General features: G+C 33.6%; 3 protein-coding genes across 3 annotated transcripts in view; all 3 read left to right on the forward strand.

Moving 5' to 3' along the window:
• Window positions 1-26974, forward strand: part of LOC135129218 (homeotic protein ultrabithorax-like) — a 543629-nt gene that overhangs the window by 325084 nt on the left and 191571 nt on the right. The window lies entirely within an intron of this gene.
• LOC135128774 (uncharacterized) lies at window positions 921-6122 on the forward strand. The gene has a single exon (XM_064055853.1). The coding sequence runs from the start codon at window positions 921-923 to the stop codon at window positions 6120-6122; it is 5202 nt and encodes a 1733-aa protein (XP_063911923.1).
• LOC135129216 (homeotic protein antennapedia-like) overlaps window positions 22021-26974 on the forward strand; it is a 295089-nt gene continuing 290135 nt past the window's right edge. Inside the window, exon 1 of the mRNA XM_064056354.1 lies at window positions 22021-22175. The gene's annotated coding sequence lies outside the window, so the exon portion shown is untranslated. The remainder of the gene's footprint in view (window positions 22176-26974) is intronic.

Raw genomic sequence — 26974 nt, forward strand, 5'->3', positions numbered from 1 at the left:
CACATTCCGACATCACAAGTTCAAGTTCGTACTGTAAGCGTAAGAGAAGTAAAGTGTTATTTGTTAACAAGGTGTTTTTAATTCAATCTATCAACATTCGACTTTAACGAGTCAAAACATGGTCCTTCGAGCCGGATTGCAGCGGTTATAACTCTTGCAAAATCGGTGCCGTAATCAGAAGCAGAATCAAGAATCGACGACGTCTTCATTATCAGGTTAGTGGCTCTCATTCTTATCCTATTCAATCCCGTTCCACTAATCTCGAATTTGGGCGTGCCTTGGTTCGCGTTGTGCGGTATCTAAGTATTTATTCTAATTCAAATTACGCCTTATATAATAATACGCGTCATTTCTCTTATATTCTAATTCTATTCATCTCCCAAAGTCGCTAGATGAATTTATAAATCGCATCACATATTCAATAAGTCATATCGTGGTTTTTGTAAAATCTCAGAAAGTCCTTAATTCATTCTATAAGCTAAATCTAAATAATTCGTATTTTTCAATTATAATTACGCTTTGGATCAGTCGTAATCTCGATCGAATTCTAATTCTTTATTCATAATTACGGTGGTAATTAGGCTCAAACTTTATCAAATCGTTAACTCGTCTGCCCACTCTCATTATTGCAAGTTAATTCGTAGATAGTGAGAAATCAAATCTTGAAAACATAGCCAACCTCTATATCTCATTCAGTCATATTATTATAGTTACACAGTACGTGCGTTAAGCAATTTATTCGTTAAAGTTTTTAACTTATTATATATTTCTTTAGTGCGTTTCTCATCGTGATTCAAATTCTAAACAGAAAGTCGGAAGTTGCATATAGCAAATAAATTTTCTGTAGTTCCCTATTGTTAATATAAACATAATCACTTATTCTTAAATCCTTCTTAACGTTAATTTATCAATCTCGTAAAATGACAAAAGCCGACGAAGCTAGAAGCGTTCAAAGCACAATTCTGGAAAAGTTATCTCGTATAGAAGACTACCTACAAAGGTTTAATACGCAAAATGACAATATCAGCCGTTTAAAAGCGCGTCGAAACATTCTTGAAAGTCTCAGGGTAGAATTTGAAGAAAACCAGTATGAGCTAGAAAAATTAGACTCTAAAACAGAAGAATCTAAAGCGCAACACCGTAGCGTTCGAATTAATTTCGAAAATAAATATTGTGATCTTATGGGGGAAATAATCGAGATTATTGAGAAAAGCGAAAGCTCAAATTCGTATCAGTCTTCGACGTCCACTTTGCAGACGAATCAAAACAATAAAGAATGTATTCTAAATTTACCGGCGTTAAACTTAAAAACATTTTCAGGTAGTTACAAAGACTGGACAAACTTTGAAAATTGTTTCAAATCCGTAATAGACGAGAATAAATCATTAAATCATAGACAAAAGCTTCAATATTTAAAATCGTGCCTACGCGAAGAAGCCCTAAGAGCGATTGAATCCTTATCCATTAGCGATGAAAATTATTCTAAATCGTGGGAAATTCTAGAAAAACGGTTCAAAAACACTAGATTAATCGTTCAGGATCACGTTATGTCAATTTTAAATACTCCGCTATTACTCAAATCTTCCCCGGCCGCACTTCGTGAATTACTAGACAACGTCATTACTAATATGGCTGCCTTAAAAACATTAAAAATTCCAGTAGAATCTTGGGACGCGTTAGTAATTCCGATAATCGCGGAAAAATTAGATTTTAATTCAAAACGGGAATGGCAAACGTCCTTAGATACCAGGGTTCCTACTTACGAACAATTTATAAGTTTCCTAGAAAAGCGTGTTACGGTTTTAGAAGCTCTAAACAGTTGCGGAAATTCGGGCAATCAAAATAATACTCATTCGAAGAGCAATCAAATTACAAAACGCACTACAACACATTTAGCGACTACCAAACCAAAACGAAGCTCCTGTTCATATTGTAAGTCTAATGAACATATGATTCATCAATGCCCTGAGTTTATTAATCTATCAGTACAAAGTAGACTTGAAAAGGTCAAGCTTATAAAACTGTGCATCAATTGTTTGAGAAATAATCATTTTGTCGAAAATTGCAGAGTAACCACTAAATGCCGCAATTGTAATAAAAAACATCATTCGTTACTCCACGTTGACACCTCAAGTCAACAGGGTAATACAACTACGCTTAATAATGTCTCAACGCACGCTAACCACTCTACCTATTCAAATCAATCTAATACAGTATTGTTAGCTACAGCGATAGTACTAATCAAAAATTCAAAAAATCAAAATCAGCCACGCAGAATATTCCTAGATCCGGGATCAATGTCGAATTGTATCACGAAAAAGGCGTGCAAGGAATTAGGTTTACGGAGCTTTAAAGAAAATTTTGAAATTAAAGGCGTAAATGGTACCACCAGTAATACGACTCAAGCGGTGTTCATCAATATAAAGTCCCGTTATAATGCTTATTCAGCCGGAAATGTAAAATGCATTGTCGTTGACAAAATTACGGAAAGTTTGCCGCTGGTACCATTAAACCCAGACGATTTGGAAATTCCGAAAGATGTGCAATTGGCGGACCCTCATTTCTATGAAAGCTCCAAGGTAGACGTACTAATAGGCGGCGGGCTCTTCTGGTCATTGTTATGCGTAGGCCAATTCTCTCTACCTACTGGATTAGTGTTTCAAAAAACCCATTTCGGTTTTATTGCGGGCGGCCCGTACTGTAGTAAATCTAATGCACATCCTGCAATAAATCGTCATAATACTTCCGCAATAAATACGGCTTATTGTAATCTGGCTGTAACCGCTCAAGATTCAATGGAAGAACGAGTTGCTAAATTTTTTGAAGTCGAGGGCGGTAGCACAGGTTTTCATGATAAGCAAACCCTATCTGATGAAGAGCTGAAATGTGAAAAACATTTCAAAACAACAACAATACGCGATACAAAGGGCCGTTTCATAATTAAACTCCCGACAAAGGGTAATAACATAAACGTGGGGGAGTCAAAAAAATTAGCAATGAAGCGTTTTTTTAGTCTCGAGAAAAAATTTGCTAAGGACGAAAATCTTAAGACGGCCTATTCAAAATTTATGCATGAATATCTCGCGCTAGGGCATATGCAGTTGACGTCGAATAATCCAAAGACTAACACATTATACTTACCTCATCATGCGGTACATAAAGAGTCCAGCACCACCACCAAATTAAGAGTCGTTTTTGACGCTTCCGCAACGACTGCAAACGGAACAAGTCTAAATGATAATCTTATGCGCGGTCCAGTTATTCAACGTGATCTATTCTCGATAATCTTACAATTCCGAACTTTTCGATTTGCATTAAACGCGGATATTGCAAAAATGTACCGCCAAATTCGCGTTAACGATGAAGATGCTAATTACCAATTAATCCTATGGCGCGACGACCCTAATAAACCGTTACAAACCTATAAGTTGTTAACATTAACATATGGTACCAAGCCTGCAAGTTTTATAGCGACGCGATGTTTAGCGGAATTAGCAACAATCAACGAAGAAAAGTTTCCCACTGCCTGTCGCGTAATAAAAAACAATTTTTACATGGACGACCTGCTAACAGGTGCCGACTCGATTCCTGAATTAATTCAAATACGAGACCAGGTAATTAATATTCTAAAACAAGGGCAGTTCGAGATAAGAAAATTTCACTCGAACGACGATTCAATTTTGCCTAATTGTGAGGGCAATAATTCAAGAGGTCAGGTAGATTTAAATAAAAATGAACAAACGAAAATCTTAGGTTTATCTTGGGAATCCAAATACGACACGCTGGGATATGATTTTTGTTTAGGAAACACACCCAAAAGGGTAACGAAGCGCGTAATCCTATCACTCTCGTCTCAAATTTTTGATCCGCTGGGTCTCATCGGCCCGGTAATAATGAAGGCTAAGATCATTTTACAACAGTTATGGTCGTTAAAATTGGGATGGGACGAATCGGTACCATTATCCATACATAGCGCATGGACAACGTTTTTGGCCGAATTACACAATTTAAAGAACATAAAAATCCCACGTAAAACTATATCGGACTCGCTCGTGATAAGCGCGGAACTCCACGGCTTTTCGGACGCATCCCAACAGGGCTATGGAGCAGCCGTCTATCTGAGGGTGCTGAATGAATTTGGTGCGTACGAAATAAAACTCATGTGTGCGAGATCGCGCGTCGCGCCCTTGAAGACGATGACCATACCGCGACTCGAGTTATGCGGAGCGTTGCTGCTGGCGCAGCTAATGTCGAAAGTACGGCAAAACATTTCTATCAAAATCATTAGAGAAATCTTCTGGACTGACTCGAGCATCGTACTGGCATGGATCCACACTCCCGCGAATTCGTTAAACATTTTTGTAGGAAATCGCATTTCGGAAATCACTGCTCTGACAAAGCCAACCGCTTGGCGCCATATTAACTCCGAGAACAATGCGGCAGATATCCTAAGTAGAGGCGCATACCCATCAGAAATCATCCAAAATTCAATCTGGTTCAGCGGACCAGAATTTCTAAAACTCCCTGAAGATCAATGGCCACGATCTCACTTAAATGTTAATCACGATAATGTACCAGAGAAAAAGGATCCGGTGATCGTATGCAGCGCAGGTACGATATCAGAGGCATTGTTGCACCAATACTCCACCTTCAATAAATTGCAAAGAGTCATGGCGTGGATTCTTAGATTCGTTAATAATTGCAAAAATACTAACAAAATACGTAATTCCAATCTCTCTACTAAAGAGCTTAACGAAGCACTATTTGGCATAATCCGCATAGTCCAACAGGTAGAATTTACCGGTGATTGGAATAATCTAAACCAAAATAAGGCGCTCTCGAATAACTCTAAAATACTTTCATTAAATCCATTTATGGATGAAAACAAACTCATACGGGTTGGGGGCAGGCTGAAAAACTCAGCACTCGATAGAGACGTAAAACACCCTATTTTATTGCCCAAAAATAGCGTGGTCACTAAGTTACTAGTAAGACAAGAGCATGAACGCCTTCTTCATGCCGGCCCCCAGGCCACCTTGGCGTCCATCCGCCAACGTTTTTGGATCATTTCCGCAAGAAGTGTCATTCGACAAATACTTCACAAATGCCATCCGTGTTTTAAAATTAATCCGACACGCCCAAAGTTCAAAATGGGAGATCTTCCCGCGCCCAGAGTGCAACCGGCGCGACCATTCTTAACGTCAGGAGTAGATTATGCGGGACCAATCCTAATTAAAGAATCGCGAGGACGAGGTAAACGTTTAATAAAGGCCTACATCGTACTATTCATCTGTTTCGCGACAAAGGCGGTGCATATTGAAATAGTTAGCGACTTATCCAAAGACGAATTTCTTGCTGCGTTACGTCGGTTCATGAGCAGACGTGGCCACCCTCGCGATATTCATAGCGACAACGGCACTAACTTCATCGGCGCAAAAAATGAATTGAGGGAGATAGCTGAATTTTTGCGAAAACACGAGGGTCAAATCAGCCGTGAACTCTCAAATATCAATGTCAATTGGCATCTAATTCCACCGAAATCTCCCCACATGGGAGGACTCTGGGAGGCGAATATAAAGAGTATGAAGAAGCACTTAAAAAAAACGGTCGGTAATTCTCATTTAACAATGAATGAAATGTACACACTACTCGTACGTATCGAGGCTTGTTTAAATTCGAGACCGCTCATACCCTTAACCAATGACCCTAACGACCTCCAAGTCCTTACTCCCGGCCATTTCCTGATTGGAGAGCCACTAACCGCGCTTCCAGAGTACGACCTCCAGGAAATCCCACTCAATCGGCTGTCCAGGTGGCAGCTAGTGGAGAGGCTTCGAAATCATTATTGGACCCGGTGGACACGGGAATATTTGACGACTTTACAGAGCCGCGGCAAGTGGTTCCAGAACAATAATAATCCGGATCTAGTAGGATCTATGGTGGTCCTTGTGGAAGACAACCTCCCTCCCCTATCCTGGAGGATGGGGCGAATATGCGACGTGCACCCAGGAGACGATGGCCAGATACGAGTCGTCAGTGTAAAAACGACCAACGGGATCGTCCAACGTACTGTGAAGAAAGTGTGCTTGCTTCCGACAGAAAATATCAGTGACGCGCAGTGAAATAATCATATGGCCTGTCATTAGTGATGTGCAGTGATGATTCGCTTAGTGCATATAAGTGAAAGTTATTGCTATTGTTTACGATATATATGTATTAAGTCTTGATGCCCTTTGTATATATGTTACACATTTATTCCTACTGTACATTTTATTAAGTCTTTGATGCCTTTGTGTTTATGCATCATGTAATTCCCAAATGTTTTGTCATTGTTATACTAGTATTAAGGCATATATACCTTAAGGGGGCAGTATGTACAATCTATGTACAACAATGAGTAGACCCTTCCAGGTAGAAGGGTCGTAAGCTCCACCCCCATCATTTTGTCAGTCGGTCCAAGTACCTAAAACGACCATTACGAACCCACATTCCGACATCACAAGTTCAAGTTCGTACTGTAAGCGTAAGAGAAGTAAAGTGTTATTTGTTAACAAGGTGTTTTTAATTCAATCTATCAACATTCGACTTTAACGAGTCAAAACAACATGTAAAGTGCAGAATCCTTCTTTACTTGTCCTTTGTAATATTATAATATCTGAAAAATAAAACTTGTTTTGTTCTCAAGAGTTGACGCAAAAATTATATTGTAAAATATTGATTTTTTCATTTTTTAACAATCAAATAGTAGGTATATATTATGTATTTTGTTTTTCAGTGATATAACATTTAATGTAGGTATGTAGATACTACTTTAAAATGGGGCAAGTTTAAATTTAAAAGTACTTAGAAGACAGCTGACGTTTTTACTTAGCGACTGTAAGCTAAGGAAGTATTGTGATTGGGCGACTGGCCACTTTCATGGTTTGCATATTTCTAGAGTTCGAAAATGTAGGTTTCGCGTTTCCATTTGTCTATCGTTTGTTGTCTGTCTGTGTCGATTTTAATTAGACGGATAATCCACGAAATTACCAGATAGATTCTTGTAAAATTTTATAAGTATGTTAGGAATATCGTGCAGATGGTAAAATCCTAACCAAAATTTGTCCAATCCTGCCCACCAAAAATTTGATGACGTCCACTCATCATATTGAGTAGTAATAGTTACATTAATTTTATAACATAATATACACTCATACGTTACTCTTACATATTGTTTGTATTTTTCGTTTAAGAAATAAAATGCAGCATTTCATAATCTTATTTTTTAATTTTAACAAATTAATAAGGTACTTTTAAAAATTTTTGAAAATTGTGTAATTATCTAGAAAAAAAATTTAAAGACAGTAAAATTAAGTTTTAAATGTATAGTAAAAAACATTTTTATTTTAAGTTAAAGTTTCTTTATCATGGCCAATGTTTATCGTAAACTGAATGATCATTTCCTATATATCTTCAAGTAATAATTTGTCACACTGGTATATGCTAAACCTTTTTAACTTGATGTGTTTGAATTAAATTAATTTAAAGTTCATTACCACATGAGCAAATTTTTCCTCACTAGAACAATCTTACGATTGTTATAAACTATTAACATCAATCCATATCAATTCACTTGCTTTAAATTGATAGATCTTTATTTGGAAGGCTCATCAACCGTTTACTTGTAACCGTTAATTTGTTATCTACATACTATTTGGTTTTTTAGGGTAAATTTTTTTAATCTGAAAAAAGATCATCGGTTCTGCTACATGCGTTAAGCTATTTTCTTACATAACCTTTTTTGCAAAAACGAGCAGTTCAATGTTTAATCTGCAACAGTATGGTGCCTACAGTTCAACTTTATAATTAGTTTTTCAACATCTAATAAATATTTTAATATTTATTTTGCCACGATAGTCCATTAAATTAAATTTTTATATAAATAGCGTCAATCCATATGTTTATATTTACCAACAGTATTGATGTTTTAACATGCCTCTAAGACATTTTATTTTCTTTAGTTTTATCAAACAGTACTAATTGTGATCAAGGTCAGTTTTAGCTTTAGTTTCTGTTTATTAGTAGTGGAGATTTTTACTTCTTAGTGAACTACATATTTCAAAGCATTTCTGTACAACTAATCTGTAAATTTTAGCACAACAAATTTGAAATTAATTGAGATCTATCTAATCAGTTCATCGCAATTAATTTTTCTAGAGTATACACACCCACATATTTCTTCGTGTTTAATTTTACGATCATCACCTTTATAGGAAGCAACAAATCATCCGACGCTATTTCTGCCATCAGCACTTTCGCCTTATTTTGCATAATATAAAATATGACAAAGCGTCGGTCATTAACGAATTCCTTTCATAAAATTTAAAAGTCGCAACAATTCGGCGTCCCCTTGGACCACCTCCAGCGCCGCTAACGTCGAAATAATCCCAATTAAAAAATCCCGTCCTGAAATTAGTTCTGCGTTGATTGATGTTGAAAATTCGTCCCACTTTCAGCAGTTCATTCGTTCTGCCGTTAAGGGAAGAGCACCCCGCTCGGATAAAGCGATATTTAACCGAAACACATAAAATCAAATCACTCGTCTTTACGGCACCATAACAGCCCTCTTCTGTAACCTAAGATTTCAACCTCGGAAGCTCGCGTGCGCCTCTAGTTTATGAAGTACTAAACTCGATTCCCGAGATCGTCGAGAGTGCAATAGAGCTTTCGGTGTTTTACTTTACCTAAACAAGGACGAGGATAGATCCCACAGGCACGAAGCTCTCTGGTGAACAACAAGTGTGCCCTTAACATAACTGTTACTATAAACATAATTTCAGCGTGAACACTTTTATTTCATGGCGGATTCTTAACACCGTTCGAATATTGACCGAAATTGAAATGTTAATGAGGTGCTGCGGTTTGGACGAAACAAGGGAGATGACGTATTGAAGGTTTTATGGGTTTGGAGATTAGGAGGCAGAAGCGAATAAGTCATCTTGAAAGTTTGTGAATAGATTCGGGGGAGATCAACTAAATTGGGAACGGGAAATGGTGTACAGGATTGTGACAAGACTGCTCAAAACGTAATGAAACCGGCTTTTGGCGAACTGCTGGTTTGGACCGAAAATACAAGGACAACACAAGGTCATTTGTGTAATTTGCAGAAAACGTGGCGTTATTTTGAAATTTTAATTTCAACGAAAATCATTAAGTATCTATTTATTTATATTATTTAACCTGATTTCACCTAACAATTAGTTTTAACATTGCGCGCATTTTGTCGCATGTTATTTTCCTACTAAAAATCTACTTAACAATTTTCCAGAAGTCTACTTAAAATAATTTACGAGCCTGTTTTATTTGATTATTACAAGCACAGCAGCTTTGGGGATATTAGTGGTTAATTAAATTTGTATGTATTTATAATTAACGTACAAATTCTGTATTTTAAAAATTTATGTGGGGAATTAATTCTAGCAAATTCATAATGTAATTACAGAGGATTATAGATCACGAAATTGTATTACAGCTACGGTAAAAATTTTATATATCATCAAAAATATTCTTTTAAAAATGAATTTTTCAATTTTTAAACACCTTCAGTAAAATAAGAACAATGCATCATTAATTTTCATGTTTTTTTTTTAATGAAATATTTTAATTATTACAAATTCATTTAAAACCGCTGACGATTTGAGCAAACCTCAAATTTTTTGCACAGCATTATTATAAACATTTTGTATTTGTTAGCAAATTTTTTATTCTTTTTTTAAGTTCCGAACATATATCATAACTTTGACAACGTTATTAATTGTTCGAAACGTCATTAATGTAAACTATCAGCTCTAACATTCCTGCGAACAACATGTTTTAATTTACTCTATATTTTTGGGACAAACATAAATATATGACAGCGCAATCTCTAAATAAATCAAGGTAAATATAATTATCAAAAATTATTCAGTTTATCAGATAACAAAAAATAATTTCATAGTTAATCGTAACAAAGTAAAATCCGACTTTATTTATTTACATACCTATAGGTACCTACATACTTATTTATAACAATACCACATTATAACAAACAAAACGCAACTCGCAATTTTTACATAAATTCAAAAAACACAAAACAAAAGGATTGTTGTAATAAATCAGTATGCCAAAATAAAAAAAAAGTTGTCTTTTCTAAACCTATGTGCGAAAATGCCACAGTTATTGATATTTATGTATTGCATCTCAAATTCTAATTCCAAAAATATACGTTAATACTATCTTTTTTCTCTCTATTTCTCTCATATTAGAGGTGAAAAGTGTTTTGTTGTTTCATATTGAGGACACATATAAACAAAATCACAATTTTTTTAGGAATATTGTAACTGTTTTGATTAACTAGCACTGCTTCGGCTGTTAGTTTTACTTTTAAATTTATTTGTGTTTAAATGGAAATAACAAAAAATCTGACATGTCACGCTGTTATCACCGCTTACATTGTTTGTGCTGATAGTAGTTAAAATATGTAAATATATAACCTAATAATAGGTTAACACAAAATACGAAATGTGTTTTAACTTGTCAATTTTTGTACGTATTTGTTATAAGTGTTGTTTATTACAGTGGCTGAAGTTTTTTTTTTTCATTTTTTATTTTTATTGTTACGATAAGTTTATCTATGGTTAGTTAACCAGGATCCTTGAAAAATATAAAAACAGTAGAAAAAATATTACTTTTGCTAGAGTTGCATCAAAATATAAACGTGAAAAAAATAATAGACAGGGAACGTTTCTCGTGGAATCAGATTTGTAGGTGAACAAAATCAAATGTGATTTTTTAGGTGAGCAACACAAATTTAGTCACTTTACTCCCAATCACGACCATGAAGTGTCACTTTTTTGTCCTGGAATGTCATACTTACTTTTTTGGACTCACTTGTCACTTTTGTGTACTAGATATCGAAAACTTACGGTTGCATCGTTAACCGTATATTTTTGAATACAATTTTTTTTAATGAGAAAGCCAAAAGCACCTTTATTTGAACCCCATCGTTGTGAAACATGACGGTGCCAATTTTCTTCACAGTAGAGGTGTAAAGACGCACTTTGGTTTTTATCAAATCTGCAGGACTTTTCCTCCTACAAGGTAAACAGATTTTCTAACCTCAAAACTACTGACATAACCAATGGAATATCTGCATATATTGCCCTACATTGTTAATAAATGTTCAAACTGTATATTTTCTTGAGTTGTTCCTTTATTTCTGTAAAAAAAGTATCTTACACGAATTTCGAATTTTTTGCAATTTTTTTAAACATGAAAAAATATTGAAGTAGCATAAAAAATTTAGTTGAAAACTTTGGAAACAAAATATAAAGCTAATCTGTTAAAAAATATGAAAGATAAAAATGGTTTATCTCGTACCTACTAATGAAAGAAGACGATATTATGAACAGATGGTAACAGCATTTTGAATACACAAAAAATATAGAAATGGTGTAGTTATAGAAAATGGCAGTGAAAGTGGAATAAATAAGGAAAAACAGGGAAAGAAAGAAACGTCAGAACTGAAAGAAGCAAATTAAAAATGAAATTTGAAAAAGCAATGCAATAGATAATGGACATGTTTAAATATTGAAATGAAAACGATAATGAAAATCTACGAGATATAATAAGTTTAATAAAAAGAGAGAAAAAAACTTCATTGCAGGGTTGGTCAAAAACGGATTTTTAATTTTTTTTATTACGATTGTTTTGATTTTTTTGATTCGTTTAGTTTTTTAATTATTATATTGCAGTTAAAATTCTGTAACTAATAAGAAAAATAAAAAGTGTTTTAATTATGATAATACATATTCAGTTTTTGAAAGAGGCTTATATTTTATTTATTTGTCGTAAGTTTCATTTCTCACGTACGTATCTTAACATTAACACACATTTACAAGTAGGTGCGTCTCCATGTTATTTATTTTTCTAAATAACTTTATTGGTGTTTACGAATATTTTTAATTAAAGGTCTGTTGTATACCTGTTCTTAAGACAAAAAAAAAATCCCTAGCCTTGAAACAGTTCAACGAATACAGCTTCTCTGGAAAATTATAATATTTCATATTGCGAATTTCTTTGTATAATAACCCCCATAAGTTAAAAAAATTAAGGTGGATTCATGAAGCACAAGTTTAGCAGTATGTTATTTTATGAAACTGAAGTAGCACTTACTATGCAAAATTTTCAGTTGACGTGATCAAATCGTTAGAGAGGATGATCAAACAAATTTTGGTTAATGTTTTACGATCTACACAATATTACTAAAAAGCAAATAAAACTTGACAACAATCAGTCCGACGGAGTTTATCTGTTTAATAAAATCATCGATTTTTTTTCATACTTTAAACAAAGAATCTAAATCGAATCGAAAAAACAAGAAAGTAACCGTTTGCGGGATGAACCGTATTATAATAGTTTCCTAGCTTACACATAGTTAAGGCCCCCGACTGAATTAAGATGAAAAGAGAGGCCATAGGTCTAACTCTTAAGAAACAGGAAAAACTATCCACGTTTAAGAAATGGAAGAACGGAAATAAATGAACTAGAACTGAAATAAGCATATATCTCGTGTCCCCTCCTGTTTAATCTGATACTAGATGAAACGATAAAGAAAACGAAAAACAAAGTAAAAGTGTGTATACTACTATATGCGGAATTTTGAAAAATGGAACTGAGAATAACCATGCTATAGTCTTGTGCATAGGATTTGGTAGTTTGCTGGTTTGCTTAAAATGAAAAACAGTGATAGTTGGGAAAGTAAATAAGAAGCACAACATGAAAATAAAGGGGTAGAAATATGGAACAGTCAACAAAATTCAAATATTTCGGAAATATACCTTTATATTTTTACCTAAGTTTGAACGATGTTTTAATTTATTTTTGAAATTCAAATTATTTAAATGCGGCTTCGCGGAGTTGTTTTTTTCTCTCAGCGCGAAATTTTGTTTCAAACTGGGACACCGCAGGCTAGATAAACCACGTGGAAAAGTACTGTACAAAATACTGTAAAATAATTCACAGTGTGTCTCAATTGAAAACATGTTTAAAAAAAATGACGCCAGAAACAGCTGCCACCTTCAGTTAGGATTGTAAATAGAGATTTAAAATTTATCAAATTTTAAATCTTACGTGATCCTTTTTTCTTTAAAAATTTAAAAATTGTAATTGTTGAATCTTTCATTTTTTTAATAGGTATAAATAAACACAGGATTCAGTCAATGAAACAAATTTAATTAACAATGTAATAATATAGGGATTAGATATGATCAGCAGAAAAATCTACAACTGCCTTTTTCAATCTGTGCCCATAATTATCGTCATCTAGAAGTTTAATTTTATAACGTTTCCAGTAATGAAGAAACTATCTGTGTATAGATTCTCCAGCTTGCTCTGACCACAGTCCAAGGCCCGTATTACCTAAAAAGTGTAAACCATGTTTAAGATGAGAAATGGCAACATGAATTTTTAAAGTCTCTGATGTGCAAGTAGCCTTTACAATCTTCTTAAGGTGCGTTAAATACTTTTCTAATTTGGGCCACTCTATTTTCTTATTCGAAAAAGAAACTTTATGCATTGCTTGAAAAGCAAAAATAAAAGGTGTAACTTGTAAAGGGGCTACTGTGTGGAGGATATCGGAATCTTTTAATTGTTCGGCATCTTGTAAAAGCTTTCTGCAAGCATTGCCTTTTAAGAAGACTAATCGCTATATTATTATATTGTTAAAGTTTGTCTAGAATTATAAGAACTTTATGGACTCCCAAAGCCCTGTTGTCAATTTTATTGTACAGCTGAAGAGCGTGGCGAACTCAGGTACAGAAAACAGCGGCTTTCTCCTGACAGGCTTTTTACCTGTACAATAGAATTGACGACAGGGTTGTAAAACGGATTAACGTTCGGAGTCCATAAAATTGTTATAATTCTGGACAAACTTTAATTAAATTTCTTTCATTGACTGAATCCTGTGTTTATTTATATTAAAAAAATGAAAGATTCAACAATTACAATTTTTAAATTTTTAAAGAAAAAAGGATCAGGTAAGATTTAAAATTTGATAAATTTTAAATCTCTATTTACAATGCTAACTGAAGATGGCAGCTGTTTCTGGCGTCATTTTTTTAAACATGTTTTCAATTGAGACACACTGTGAATTCTGACCCAACTCAAGGTAGATTCTTAAACCATGATCACACTCAGGAAAAAAAAATTTGGAAAGAAGATGAGGAGAGAAAAAGTAACACAAGCTGCTAAAAATAAAGGGAAGCAGTTGAATGGACATATCGAAACTAGCACATGATAGGAAGGAATGGAAGAAAATTTTACATCAACTTCTAAAGTTGACCTCATTCCTTATTTTTCTCTGTCCCTGTGTTTACTAGTACGTATTTCGGTCATGATTCACACTTTCAAAATGTGACATTTTGATTTATGTCCACTGCAATAAAAGTTGTTATTTTACCCATATTTGTTAAGTCATGTGGAGATATCTCACACCTTACGCAAAGGCATTGATATTAGCCGGACTTCACGCCTTTGCTAATGCACTTATAGTCTGCGGTTTCATTGATAAGTGTGAACAATAAACCAATCAAGTAATTAGTAGTCAATTAAGTTCCTTCCTGACGATCACACAATCGTTTGAATGTAAGTCAGTAGGCAGATAGAAGTCGTATTATTACCGAATAAGTTACTGTAGCCTGTTGGCATTCAGCACACTATTTAAATACCTAATGGTTCCCACCCAATGCTAACTACTTTAAAAGTTATTGCCACGAGTGGAGTAGCCAACCACCGAAACAGTGGCGTAGAGGGAAAAATCGCCCCTGGGACACTTAACCTACTTCCAAATGGTACACGCGAAAAAATCGAACAAAAGCACCTTACAACGTTTTTGACTACACTTAAATTATTTACAGTGTGAAGAGCAAGAAATATTGGTTATACATGTTGTAAACGCACCTACGTCGCAAAATGGATGTTAGATGTATTTTTTATTTGGTTGCAAAGCTGATTTATGTCGTCTTTCGCTCCGTATCATGCCGATATACGCGTGTATATAAAAACAGTGGCGCCGCCACTGGACGCATAAACTTTCGCAAGCTGCAAGTGCGAACATGCGATGCACCAACACACATATATCTACCAGTATTGAGATATCAGGACTCAAAGGCAAAGCGGCCAAAAAAATACTGCACTACTTTTTGTCGGGATTAATGATTGTGGTTTTCATTCATGCTTCGTTGGAGCTTCAGTTGGATTTATTACTATTTTTACTTTATTTATTTTTCTTTCTTGATCTATTTTTTATTATTATTTATTGTTGATGCTTTGTTTTTTCGTACCACGATTTATGTTGCGACGTTCAAAGTGATTGGCGTCATTTTCCGCGGTGTGTTGACAATGAAATAATAACTTACAATGCTAGATGTTATCAGTGAGAATGCAGAATGATAATAGCGGTTATTCTGTGCAATAGTAAACAAGCACTTGTTGATAAATGTCGGATAATAAGTATATGCAAATTGTGGACATTATAATCCCGTAGCGTTAAAATTATAGTACGTTATCTCCGCGTAAGATTAGTTCGTTAGAAAACTGATACTACTGTTTCTGTGCATTAAGTTCTATTAATTAACGAGACCATTAACATGAGATTAATAACTTCACATTACATTGATTGATCAGTTGTCCATTAAAACAGAACAAATCGATTCTCTCAACAGTTTTATTACAAGGTATGACGGTATTATTATCTTCACGCTTATGCAAAAAGTAATGCTACCGGGTAAATCTAATTGGTGGGTGGGACTACGATAATTAATCACTTAATCAGTAACCAACTACACCAACAGTGATACGAAGTGTAGATAACATGTGAAGCGAATATGACATTTAAAAAATCAACTATTACTTTCTAGTGGACGTTTTATCGTACATTTATTTAGAAAAAAAAAACATGGTAAAGTAGGTTTTTATGGGTTACTAGTTGTACTGTTTCGTTCCCCATTGGGTCAAAGATAATAAAACTGGGTATTGCTTTGCCTATCCAATTGGCTGTTTTATTACTAAATGTAAATATTTTCAAATAATACAATCGTACTGCTTTTAAATTGTGGGATTATGTTTTCAAGGTTGAATCGGTTACGTGGTAAAATGTCTATATGTTTAACTCCATAAAAACGAATGTAGATTATTATACTACTTATTAGCCCCTTAAATTTATATTGGATGTAAGCACCATTTTTTTTCCTTTATTGTTATACTTAATACATAGTTATTTTTTATTCTTCTTATTATAAGTTTATATTAGTAAATTACCAAAAAATCTACAATATAAATATTTTTATTTTTATTACCATTATAACGCATCCGTATAGTTAAATGAATAACAATTTTAGTCTTTCTAAATCATAAATATTTTATTCTTTGAGATGAGTATCGTCGTTATAGAATGACAATAAAATTTTTCAGTTAATGCTAAATATATAAGTATAAAGAATCGACTTGTTCACCTGTTTAAGAGAAAAGAATTACTACTTAGTCAACTTCAATGAATAGGTGTATTCCATCATTTTGCATATCTGTGTGCCTGTAAAGTTATATTTGGCAAAATCTAACATACCGTTGACAAAAATTGTGCAAAACCGGGAGTTCGTTTAGTTGTTTAGGTTTAATTTGTAGTTTAATTAGTAAATAGATAATCAGCTGAATTTAATAAAATATAGGACTATATTGCCGTCATTATTATATGTGTTAATTCCAAAATTTAATAAAAGTGAATTTCTATAGAGATAGCAAATCAGGAATGAAATTTAGGTTAGGATTAGTAGAAACATTGTGCAAGTTTGAAAGTTCATAGGACCTGAAAATGATATAGGGAAAGTTTGTCCAGAATTATAAGAATTTTATGGATTCCCAAGGTTAATTCGTTTTACAGCCCAGGCGTCAATTCTATTGTACAGGTAAAGAGCCTGTCAGGGGAAAGCCGATGTTTTCTGTACCTGAGTTCGCCCCGCTCTTCAGCTGTACAATAAAATTGACAACAGAGCTGTAAAACGAATTAACTTTGGGAGTCCATAAAATTCTTATAATTCTAGACAAACTTTAAGTATAGTGCAATTTGTGTGAAACAAAAAATTATCAAATTTTGTGTATGTTGTAGAAATTTTATGTGAAATTTTGAAATTTGTCATCAGAATTATTTGTCAAATAGAGTCTTTGGTTTATTGAACGTTTTACCACTCTGCTTAATCCTGAACAATGATTTAGTGATCAAACAAAAAAGTTATAATAAATGTGTTGGATTATCTAGCAAGAAACCATGATGTTGTGCAATTTAAGAAAAAAAAAACAGAATTGGCGGCCGAAATGATAAAAATTTCTAAAAAATCTTTATACCTATAGTTTACAAAAAAATACAGGTTCAAGTGATACGAAGAACAAAGATCATATGTCCACTACTATTAGAAATATAAAAACTCAAGTAAATCATGTAAATTTAATATCAGTCAGGCAAATTATGTATAAAATGATTGCATCTAACGAACGCGTAACTATTAAGTCGCTGCATACTAGAGTTATTATGGAAGAGATGCGGGACTTTAAAGCTGGACTCAGGACACTAAACACATGGATTATAAAAGTTGGTTCGAAATTTTATCAAAAGAATAATCGATTGATTCTAATGGAGAGACCTTCGATTACAGTAAGAAGAACAAAATTTTTGCTTGAATATCAGCACCACAAAAAAACAAGATTATACAAACCTGTTTTTTTTATGAAACATGGATATTTCGTAAAGGTAGTATATGTAAAAACATGGCAGTGTAGTTCACGCTCGCAATAAACACGGATTTACTGAAGGAGCGTCTCTAATTTTTAAGACAAAAACAAAATCTAGCGATTATCATGATAACATGAACCAGAAAAATTGTGAAAAGTGGTTTAAAGAGCATTGAATCTTCCGGAGCCGTTTCTTATAGTGGATACTGCAAATTACCACAGTATAGCCTTATGGTGTTTATTTTAGTTTTGAGTACACTAGGTATACCTACTTATATTTCTGCTTTATTTGAAGAAATTGAAAGAGTTGGACAAAGAAAAAAATTGTGGTATGATTAAACACGAAACCGAAAAATTGTATCATTACAATCACTATACTCAAGAACATAGACATTGTGTCCTAAGACTTCCGTCATACCACTGTCATTTTAATGCAATTTGAATGGTATGCTTGGAATATAAACGAAAGTACGATAAAAGTGTTTCAAAAATTAATATACACTGGCAAAATTATATTAAGCAGACGGAAAAAGTCGTAGATTCGGCATGGCAAACGGAAAAGATTCTGGACAGTTGTGAAACAAATCAAAGCTATGTCATTATCAATATTAATTCGGTTTCAGATGATAGTGGTAGTGAAGATGATGGCAGTAGTGTTGATGATTTAGAGTTGTGTTAAAAATTAATAGCTAATGAAAGAATAAAACTTATAATTATTCAATTAATTTTGAACTTCTGCAATTTACACTGATAGGTAGGTATATTATAATAGCAACTTAGCAAGTTATCCGTAACATACAAGAAAGAACATACTTTTGGCACTAAAAAAAGTCACAGCCTAAGTGTTTTTAACAGGGATATTTCCACGACTTTAGTTTAATATACTATAGCAAAAAATGTGCTTTAAGATTCACCTTCAGTAATAATATTGAAGACTTGTGTGGGTAAAAATGTAACAGAAGCAGCAAAAACTTACTCTTAACGAATATAAAAAAAATGAATAAACTAAGAAATATCGTGCTTTTAATAACAAACGAATTCACATGAACATATGGACATAGATTTTTAAGTTCCGAAAAGGCAACTCACTTAGAATGCTATCAAATGATGTTATTTTGTAGTCACAGTTCAAAATGCTAATGTAATCCTTCAAACACAATTTCGAATTCCCCTCTTTCGGTCCTCAAATACCATAATTGACGTGTAATCGAATTAGATGTCCCCGAGTTAGTTCCCTTCTTTAACAGCATGAATTTAAACAGATAATAAAAAAGCAATAAAAGCGCGAAAGGATTTAGTAAATGTTAACGAATGGAAAAAATACGATTGTTTGATTCAGGACTAAATTTCACTCAAGTTTTTATGTTGTCACAGTGTACCTAATAAAGAAGTGAAGCCAAATACGTATAAAATTTTGCCCAAATCAAAATGATTTCGATACAGTGAAGTTTTAGATCGTCGCAAAAACTGTACACTTTTCAGTGTTCGTGCTAAATGTCCCAACGAAAAAACCGAACCAATTATTCATAACATACATTTCCAAATTCTCGCTTTTTACCGATATCGCGAGAAAGCAATAAATCTTAAACACATTTTATATTTTGATCACAATCACAGCTTCCGTAACTCATGTTTGGATGACAATATCATTTTACATGTCCTGTATTTTTAAGGTAGTCCACTATAAACGACGACTGTGCCTGCAGCTTGGCCCATTCAAATAAGCTCTAGGCTTTTTTAAACAATTTAAGGTTGTTTTTCTCATTTTACACACGTACTTAAACTTAGAAAAAGCGTGAAAATGTTAGTTTAAGCTGTCTTCTGTAAAATTTTGTTTGTGTTACGCTACCATTATTTCAGGAATTTACTACTAATGTAGTCACACCTGCTTATGGGTACATATTACATTTTGTATTAGGATACCTATACAAAGTAAAAACGGATTAAATTGAATTAAGTAATACGTTTTGCTAATTTTATTAGCCATATTTAATCAATATATGATGTAGTGTTTTGCCCTTAGTTTGACAAAGAAAAAGTATAAAGTAGTCTCTTTAGGAACGCCATATAGGTAAGTGCATACCTAAGTGGTTGTAGGCGAACATAATAACAAATTTTGTTTTTAAATAGGAATAACCCTTTAGTCAGTTTTTTTAATATTATTTTCCAAATAGAGGATATAGGTACTTACAAATTACCTACTAAATTTATGCGGTTGACTTCACAACAAATTTTTCCAGTAGTAGGTACCTAGGTAAGTTTGTATAGGTCTATCTATAATTTTTAATATTCTGGGGCGTTACTAATATTCGATAATCGGTTATCAATTAAAGTGAAAAAATAACTTTTACAAATATTTTTTAAATGCCATTGTTCCGGACATTTTTGAAATTGAATTAAAATCTAAATTTACCTATTACAAAATATTTATATAACCAACGAGTGATGTGTATCTGAAACAATATTCTTCCCATAAAATTACATTTAAAGACGAAGTTGTGTTCACATAAAGTGAAAAGAGAAGTGCTGTGATTCATTTTGATATGTCTCTAAATCACCTCATTTGTGACGAAAAAGCCTTTGCATTGAATATTGAAATAACATATCTGTTTATTTAGTTCTTTCTATGTAGATAGTAACTATGTATATATTTTTGCAAAGGATACCCTACATTTAAAGTAAATATGGTGCTGTGCTGATAACGAATAAATTTATATTTATTTAGTAGCTTTTGTTATGGATGCATAATTATATGTAACCCTTAAGTGTAGGTACGAATATACCAATTATATATTTTTTTCGTACAAAGGAATTCTTTGCAAAAAGCATTTTGCGCGTTTATTGTAAACAGCAAACATGTAGCGAACGACTTGCTTATTTGACACTACTATATCTTATCGGTATAAAATTTAACCTGAAGAGGTGGAGTATGTGACCTCTGCACGCGCTAGTCCAAATAAATTACACCATTTTCGTTTCTTGCCACAAATTTTAAAAAGCTTTCATACGAGACAAATTTACTCAAAATTAAATCAAAAAATAAACTCTTAGAATTAGATCGCGCCGCCTAGAATGTTAATGTACAAATTTATCATTCCATTAGACCCAGTAAAACGTCACAACTACTTGTTTTCCTCCACATTTTTGCCTTTTATATTTCCGTTTTCACATATATATTTCCTGAAATAACATCGAAATTTAGGACAGAGCAAACAGTATGTAAATGTGTTCATTAATTATTGGAATTGTATGATTACAATAAGGTGGGGGAGCAGTCAAAGTCGTTATTAACGTCTATATAAATTTTCTTATCCTGTTCAACATCTATAACTATTACTATCACTATTATTACGTGTTATAATAAGTTTCATATAACAACTATTTTTATCTGATCGAAAGGAACAAGACCGGACTTAATAATTATTTAATAATTAAATGATATGATTACATGTGTAAGACATAGTATCTTTATTATGGCTGACATGTTCATGTGTAATAATGATGATGGTTTTATTATTTGTCTTTGTTGTGCGATTTTTTTTTTTGGTACAAGTGTCATCATTAATATTATATTTTTTCTCGGCGTTCAGAAGCAAGGTGCAAAGCATAAAATTATCGCGTGGTACGCTTCGCAATCCCATTAATCGATTCGCGCCACCTCCGCCGCCCCCAGCCCCAAAACTTAACCCTTTCTCGTCGTGCGTTCTCTTAGATCCCCAATCACGCTCCGTCTCATGCGTGTTATTTTCGAACATTTCCATACCCTTGAACCAAAAAAGGCCTAATGGCCAATTACTCCTTAAAGCGCATAATGAAGTGTTAAAATGCACGTCCGTCCGATGTAAACGCTGTAATTTCGCAACAATCGATGTGGCGCTGCATTCGAGTTGGCGCCGAACGCGGCGATTGGCGTCTCCGCGGTCACGTGGCCTAATTACGTCACTGGACTCGGGCGACACGCGTCGGAGCGAGAACGTGAACCCATAAATCCGCTGAGAACGAGAGAGACGTGCATAAAGCATGGTTAGCGGGGAGCGTCAACCATTATCTTGCGTCCCCTGCGCGTGCCGTCTCTGTCTAGCGCGCAAGGAGCACCGTTAGCGGGACGGAGACGGCGAACGTCGGTCCGCCCATAAAGTGTTGTCGCCCCCCGCCCCCGGCCGGGCGGAGCGCGGCGTGCGGCCGTAAAGCATTCCCTAACACTTAACTCACGTAAAGCAATCGGACAAGTCTGTCCGCGGTATCAATGATATCATATGTACACACCTGATCTTAAAGTCACGCGAGTTGCACGTTCTGCACACGTTTCCTTGTAGTGACCGATGGACCTCCGCTTCCGGGGCTCTTCCGGGTCCTCGTAGACCTCCGGACTTCAGGTCAGTGCCTGCTTATTACTTCCTTTGACGCGGTTCGAAGTTCCCGCCAAAACGTGGCAGTAAGAGACTAGACGTGACAATGGGGGGCCAAACGTGACAATAAGGAAAAGCGCGGCATTTTTGCGTGGCTCCAAGCGCCTTCCCGTAATTATAATATAGGCCATAAATTTGCCGCCGTGAGTTCGCGGCCTGCCGATGTTACGGGAGGTATCTGCATGAATGGCTTCATTTTCTCGTTATAAATGCATTGAAATTATTGGACAAACCTGTATTTAATTTCTACTCGTCTTGTTTTCGAAAATGACTAGAGTTATGGTTTCTTTACAATGGAAATTTAGTTATTATACGAGTAATTTTCGATCTGATAGGCGCGACTCGTATATAATTTTGTTTTGGACCATTTTCTTTTTTGTGTGCGGTTATTCATTGCAAAGCAAATGTTAAGCTGAGGTCATGCTAAATTATAGGCTACTTACATCGAGATGGGTCTATCTGGACTTGCATAAATCTTGTTCCATCTGATATAAGTAGTGTAGGACTGGGTTTAATAACCGACGCTGGGAGAAAAACTGGACAAGTTTCAAAGAGCGCCAACCGACATCCGAAAAGCGCCGGAATTTTTTTTACTCTTTTTTAAAACTGTCACTTTAAAGATCTCACATATTGGCTACTCTAAATTTTCAATGTTTATCAAATTATTTTGTCTTAAGAAATTATATTAACACGTTTCTTTATGAAGATAATTCTTCTTTATTACGTTCTTCTACATTTAAAGTACTTAATTTACATTATGGGATATACAACTCTTTGAGGTAACTTTCTGATGTTTTTAGACAAATAAACATTTTAAACTTTACTACTGGTCTAATAAAATTATCCAAACAGTTTAACTGTTTCTTTGATTCTGGTTGGCATGTGTTGCCGGTTTTTTTTTTGAAAAATAATATTGTTTTTTTAGTTTTTATTTTGTACAGTGCCTTAATTGCCCTAGTAACGTATATGGGAAGATCTAAAAATACTTGTCAGACATGCCACTACAAATTCGCCGTTATAGTACATATTTGAAATTAACAATATCAAAAAAAAAATTAACCAGTGCGAATTATACGTTACAAAATCGACAAAATTAAAAGCAAAATCTACAACATATTAAATATCGGAGAAAATTGTTTTCCACACTGTATACATTTAAGTATTTTTCTCGTTGCAAATTTTACCAAGTTATCAATAGCTGCTTTATTAATCTTATTTGCACTGAGAGAGCAATAAAAAATACGACTAAAGACAGCTATGGATTTTTGAAGATTCGTTCTTGTCATGTTACGGTAAACCTAAAAGATTAAGGTTAAAACGCCAGGATCAAAGGCAAATTTTCTGAAATTCATGATTGTCTTTGATCGTGTTTTTTTTTGCTGTCCCGCTAGTTTATTTATTTATTATTTTTTTCTTCTAATGAAGATGTTTGGGTAACCAATGAATTAAAAATTGAAGCTTCACATTATTGTAACGATCCATGACAAATATACCGTATGTCCCAGAATTTACAATGCCTTAAATATATCTGATAACTCTATTTTATCAAGTTCAATAGTTCACATAATGTAGCCATAAAAACCACCGTCACGTGGTAATATAATTTTAGATACTTGTTTCAAAATTTGTTTTTGAATTTATTTTAGATATACATATATACCTACATTCGGATTGAGTTGCCATTAAACAATAAAAACGTTAAGTTAAAAGTAGAGAATTTTGTTAAATAACTTTATTTTCTCAGTCAGAATTATAGTTTCAATTGTAGTTTTTATATTGTTTATTTTTAAATATTTTTTTTCTTTCTTCATAAATTTTTTTACAAAAATTTTCAAGTATAAAAAACTTCTGTGAAGGTTTTCTAGAGAGCCAACTGTGTAAAACTATGTAGAACGTTTTATTAAAAGAATAATAATAAAATTATACATCGTTAACAATAAAATAGGGGTGTGACTGATTCGTATTGGGAGACGCATAAAATACTATATTGTAAAACAAAATTTGTATGTCACCCTTTTTAAGTTTATAAATTATTATAATAGACCTGAAGAAAACAAAATCATAAAAATAAGACATTAAAGTTTTTTCTTTAATTCCACACAGTAGGTATATAGTAATAACGTGAAAAATCACACGAAAAAAATGCAAAAGTTGTTTACCGCACATATAGAATTTTGTATCTAATAAATAAATAAACTTATAATATTTGCTTCTATTCACTTTCAACTAAAAATGTAGTACCATCAGCAAAATTTAAGCTTCTTTGTTAGAGATTTCAAGATGATTGTCAAAGCCCAAGATTTATAAAACTTATTAATTTTATCAGGTGAATAACAGTTTGTCGTTAAAGTTGGCTTAGTACCAATGTTTTGTATACCCAAGTTACTTAAAAACTTTTCATTAAAGTTCTTTGTAGTTTTAAAATAAATTTTCGCTTTTTCAAAATTAGAGTTTTTTCGGACGAGTCCGCTTTATGATTTCCGAAGCACTCAAAAGATTATGTAACGTGTCTTTGTTTTGTAGAATGTTGTGCAACAATGGAAACGCCCACATAATGGCTAGATATAAAATGGCGAGACGTTTCGCCAACAAGCTGGGCACTCAAAACAACTAAAGACGGAATTTTGTGTAACCACCACATCGAGTGATTGAGTGAATTCTATAGTGTTCGTTATATTTCAAACAAAGCGATTTTTATAAATAAATAAACTAAAGTGTACCTAATTGTGCAAAAATGTGGACATAAATCAATATGTTGAAATTTCCACGCGCACTTAATAAATGAAACCATGTAATTTTCATGTTGCCCCATTTAGAAGACAAAATATGGTTTACGTACTTAATAATTAAACCTAAAAATCTCATATAACAACGAACTGAGAAGAGAAAAACAGTTAGAATGTAGAATTTTATCAGTAGTTGATGTCACACCAAATTACCAACCAGTGCATGCCCACTTATAGCCACGGAACTGCTTCCGAACAAAATAATTTTACAAAGAAATATATCATGATTATCGCAAGAGATAAATTACGCAAAAATATGAAGGCTATAAATCATTGCATGTAATGACTACCGCGATAAATTAATCAAATTAATAATTACAAAAATTGTTGTAATTCGTCATTGCGTATCTATACTTAACACAAAATGTGGAAAGTTATAAATTTTGTTGTAGATATGTATAGAGAATCAATATCAGTAAATTATTGGTCATAGAACTAGGTCAAAACAAAACTAGTGAATGATTACAAATAATAAACTACAGGTAGCGACTTTTGATTAAATGTGTTAAAAAAATAACAAATTACTGACACGTAGTGAAGAACACATCAATCTTCATTGGTCGGTTTAACTACTTGGTTTTGCTCAAATATGATTATTGCGAGCATGAAGTGAGTGTAGAAAAATGCGTTTTTAATGGAGCTCCGCGCTTCATATTTCCTTAAAAGTAATAATAACGTTAAAGTAACTGTTATCACCGATAAATCTAAATTTACATTCATGAAAAATAAATTTCAGCTCTTACGGATAGCAGGTAATTTAATTGATTAATATTTCAATATTAATGATTATGTAAAACGCTTTATAATTAATTATAAGCCGACGGGAATTTGCTGCACTACTGTAGTAATTTAACAATAAAAATTTAAATAAATTACTATGCAAATGGCATAAATGATTCGTAATAGAAATTACCGAACGGAATCAGATACCTCAGAAAATCTATATTTGCGGTAACTAACTTTGACCTGATTGTTCTAAAAGACTTTATACGAAAAAACAACGTTCTCATTTACACGTTATTATGTTGTAGTAGCTATGTTTACCCGTTCTAGATCAGAAATATCCACACCATTATAAGGATTGAATTTTCACCGACCTTAATCACTCACGAGCACAATAATTTAATTTAGATACAGAAAAGTAATTTGTCGAGGACAACCCCGAGAAAACAAATCGCCACAAATAGCTTCGCTATTTCCGATTTCTAGTTTCAGTCTTAAACTCACAACAATAAATCTCGGCGTGTTTTCTATTTCTGAGGTGAACAAGTTTTTTCAGGGTTATTTAGTAGGTACGATCTGAAATTCTTATCTTTCTCTCGTTTCTTCGTTTATTTACATTGGCGCGCATACTGCTACTAACCAGTGATATGCTGATGATTGCACTTGTCCACAATGATCTTATTGTCTTACTTCCAGTAGGTAGAAAAAGACCAAACAATTTCTCAACAACAGATTCGCCTTTATATTTTAATGGCAGTGTTAGAAATTCCAAAATAATGTTTTTTTTTTTTTAATTTTGTGCAACGAAACTTTACAACGTTTACGTAGCATTCGTATCCGGTGAAAAATATAAGTCACTAATGTTTTGTTAACAGATTAGGATCAGTTCTGAAATTCTGTGATAAAAAATACGATGCATACCTACGAGACCTGTTTCGCATATTAGGCAAATTTGCTTTTTGAGACTGCAAAACTCCTAGTCCACAAACTTTGCACACACATAAATATGAATGGGAAATAGGAGTATAAAACACAGTACATCGTAGCCCCAACTGATTTATTATGTATGCACACAATTATATTCATTGTGCAACAATTTCCTTTCGTATAATCTAAAGCAGTCACATCACTTTTTACACCTGACCCAAACACACTCGTAATTTACCAGGCTCCGTTGAGAGATTCTCGATAAAGCGAACTTTTACATAAACATAATGCTAAAAACGCAACTATAACACCAGTAAACACCTCCTCATT

Source organism: Zophobas morio, unplaced genomic scaffold (assembly GCF_036711695.1).
Source record: "Zophobas morio isolate AGI-343-1 ecotype UQ-CSIRO unplaced genomic scaffold, CSIRO_AGI_Zmor_V1 ptg000014l, whole genome shotgun sequence".
In the NCBI taxonomy this organism is placed as follows: Eukaryota; Metazoa; Arthropoda; class Insecta; order Coleoptera; family Tenebrionidae; genus Zophobas; species Zophobas morio.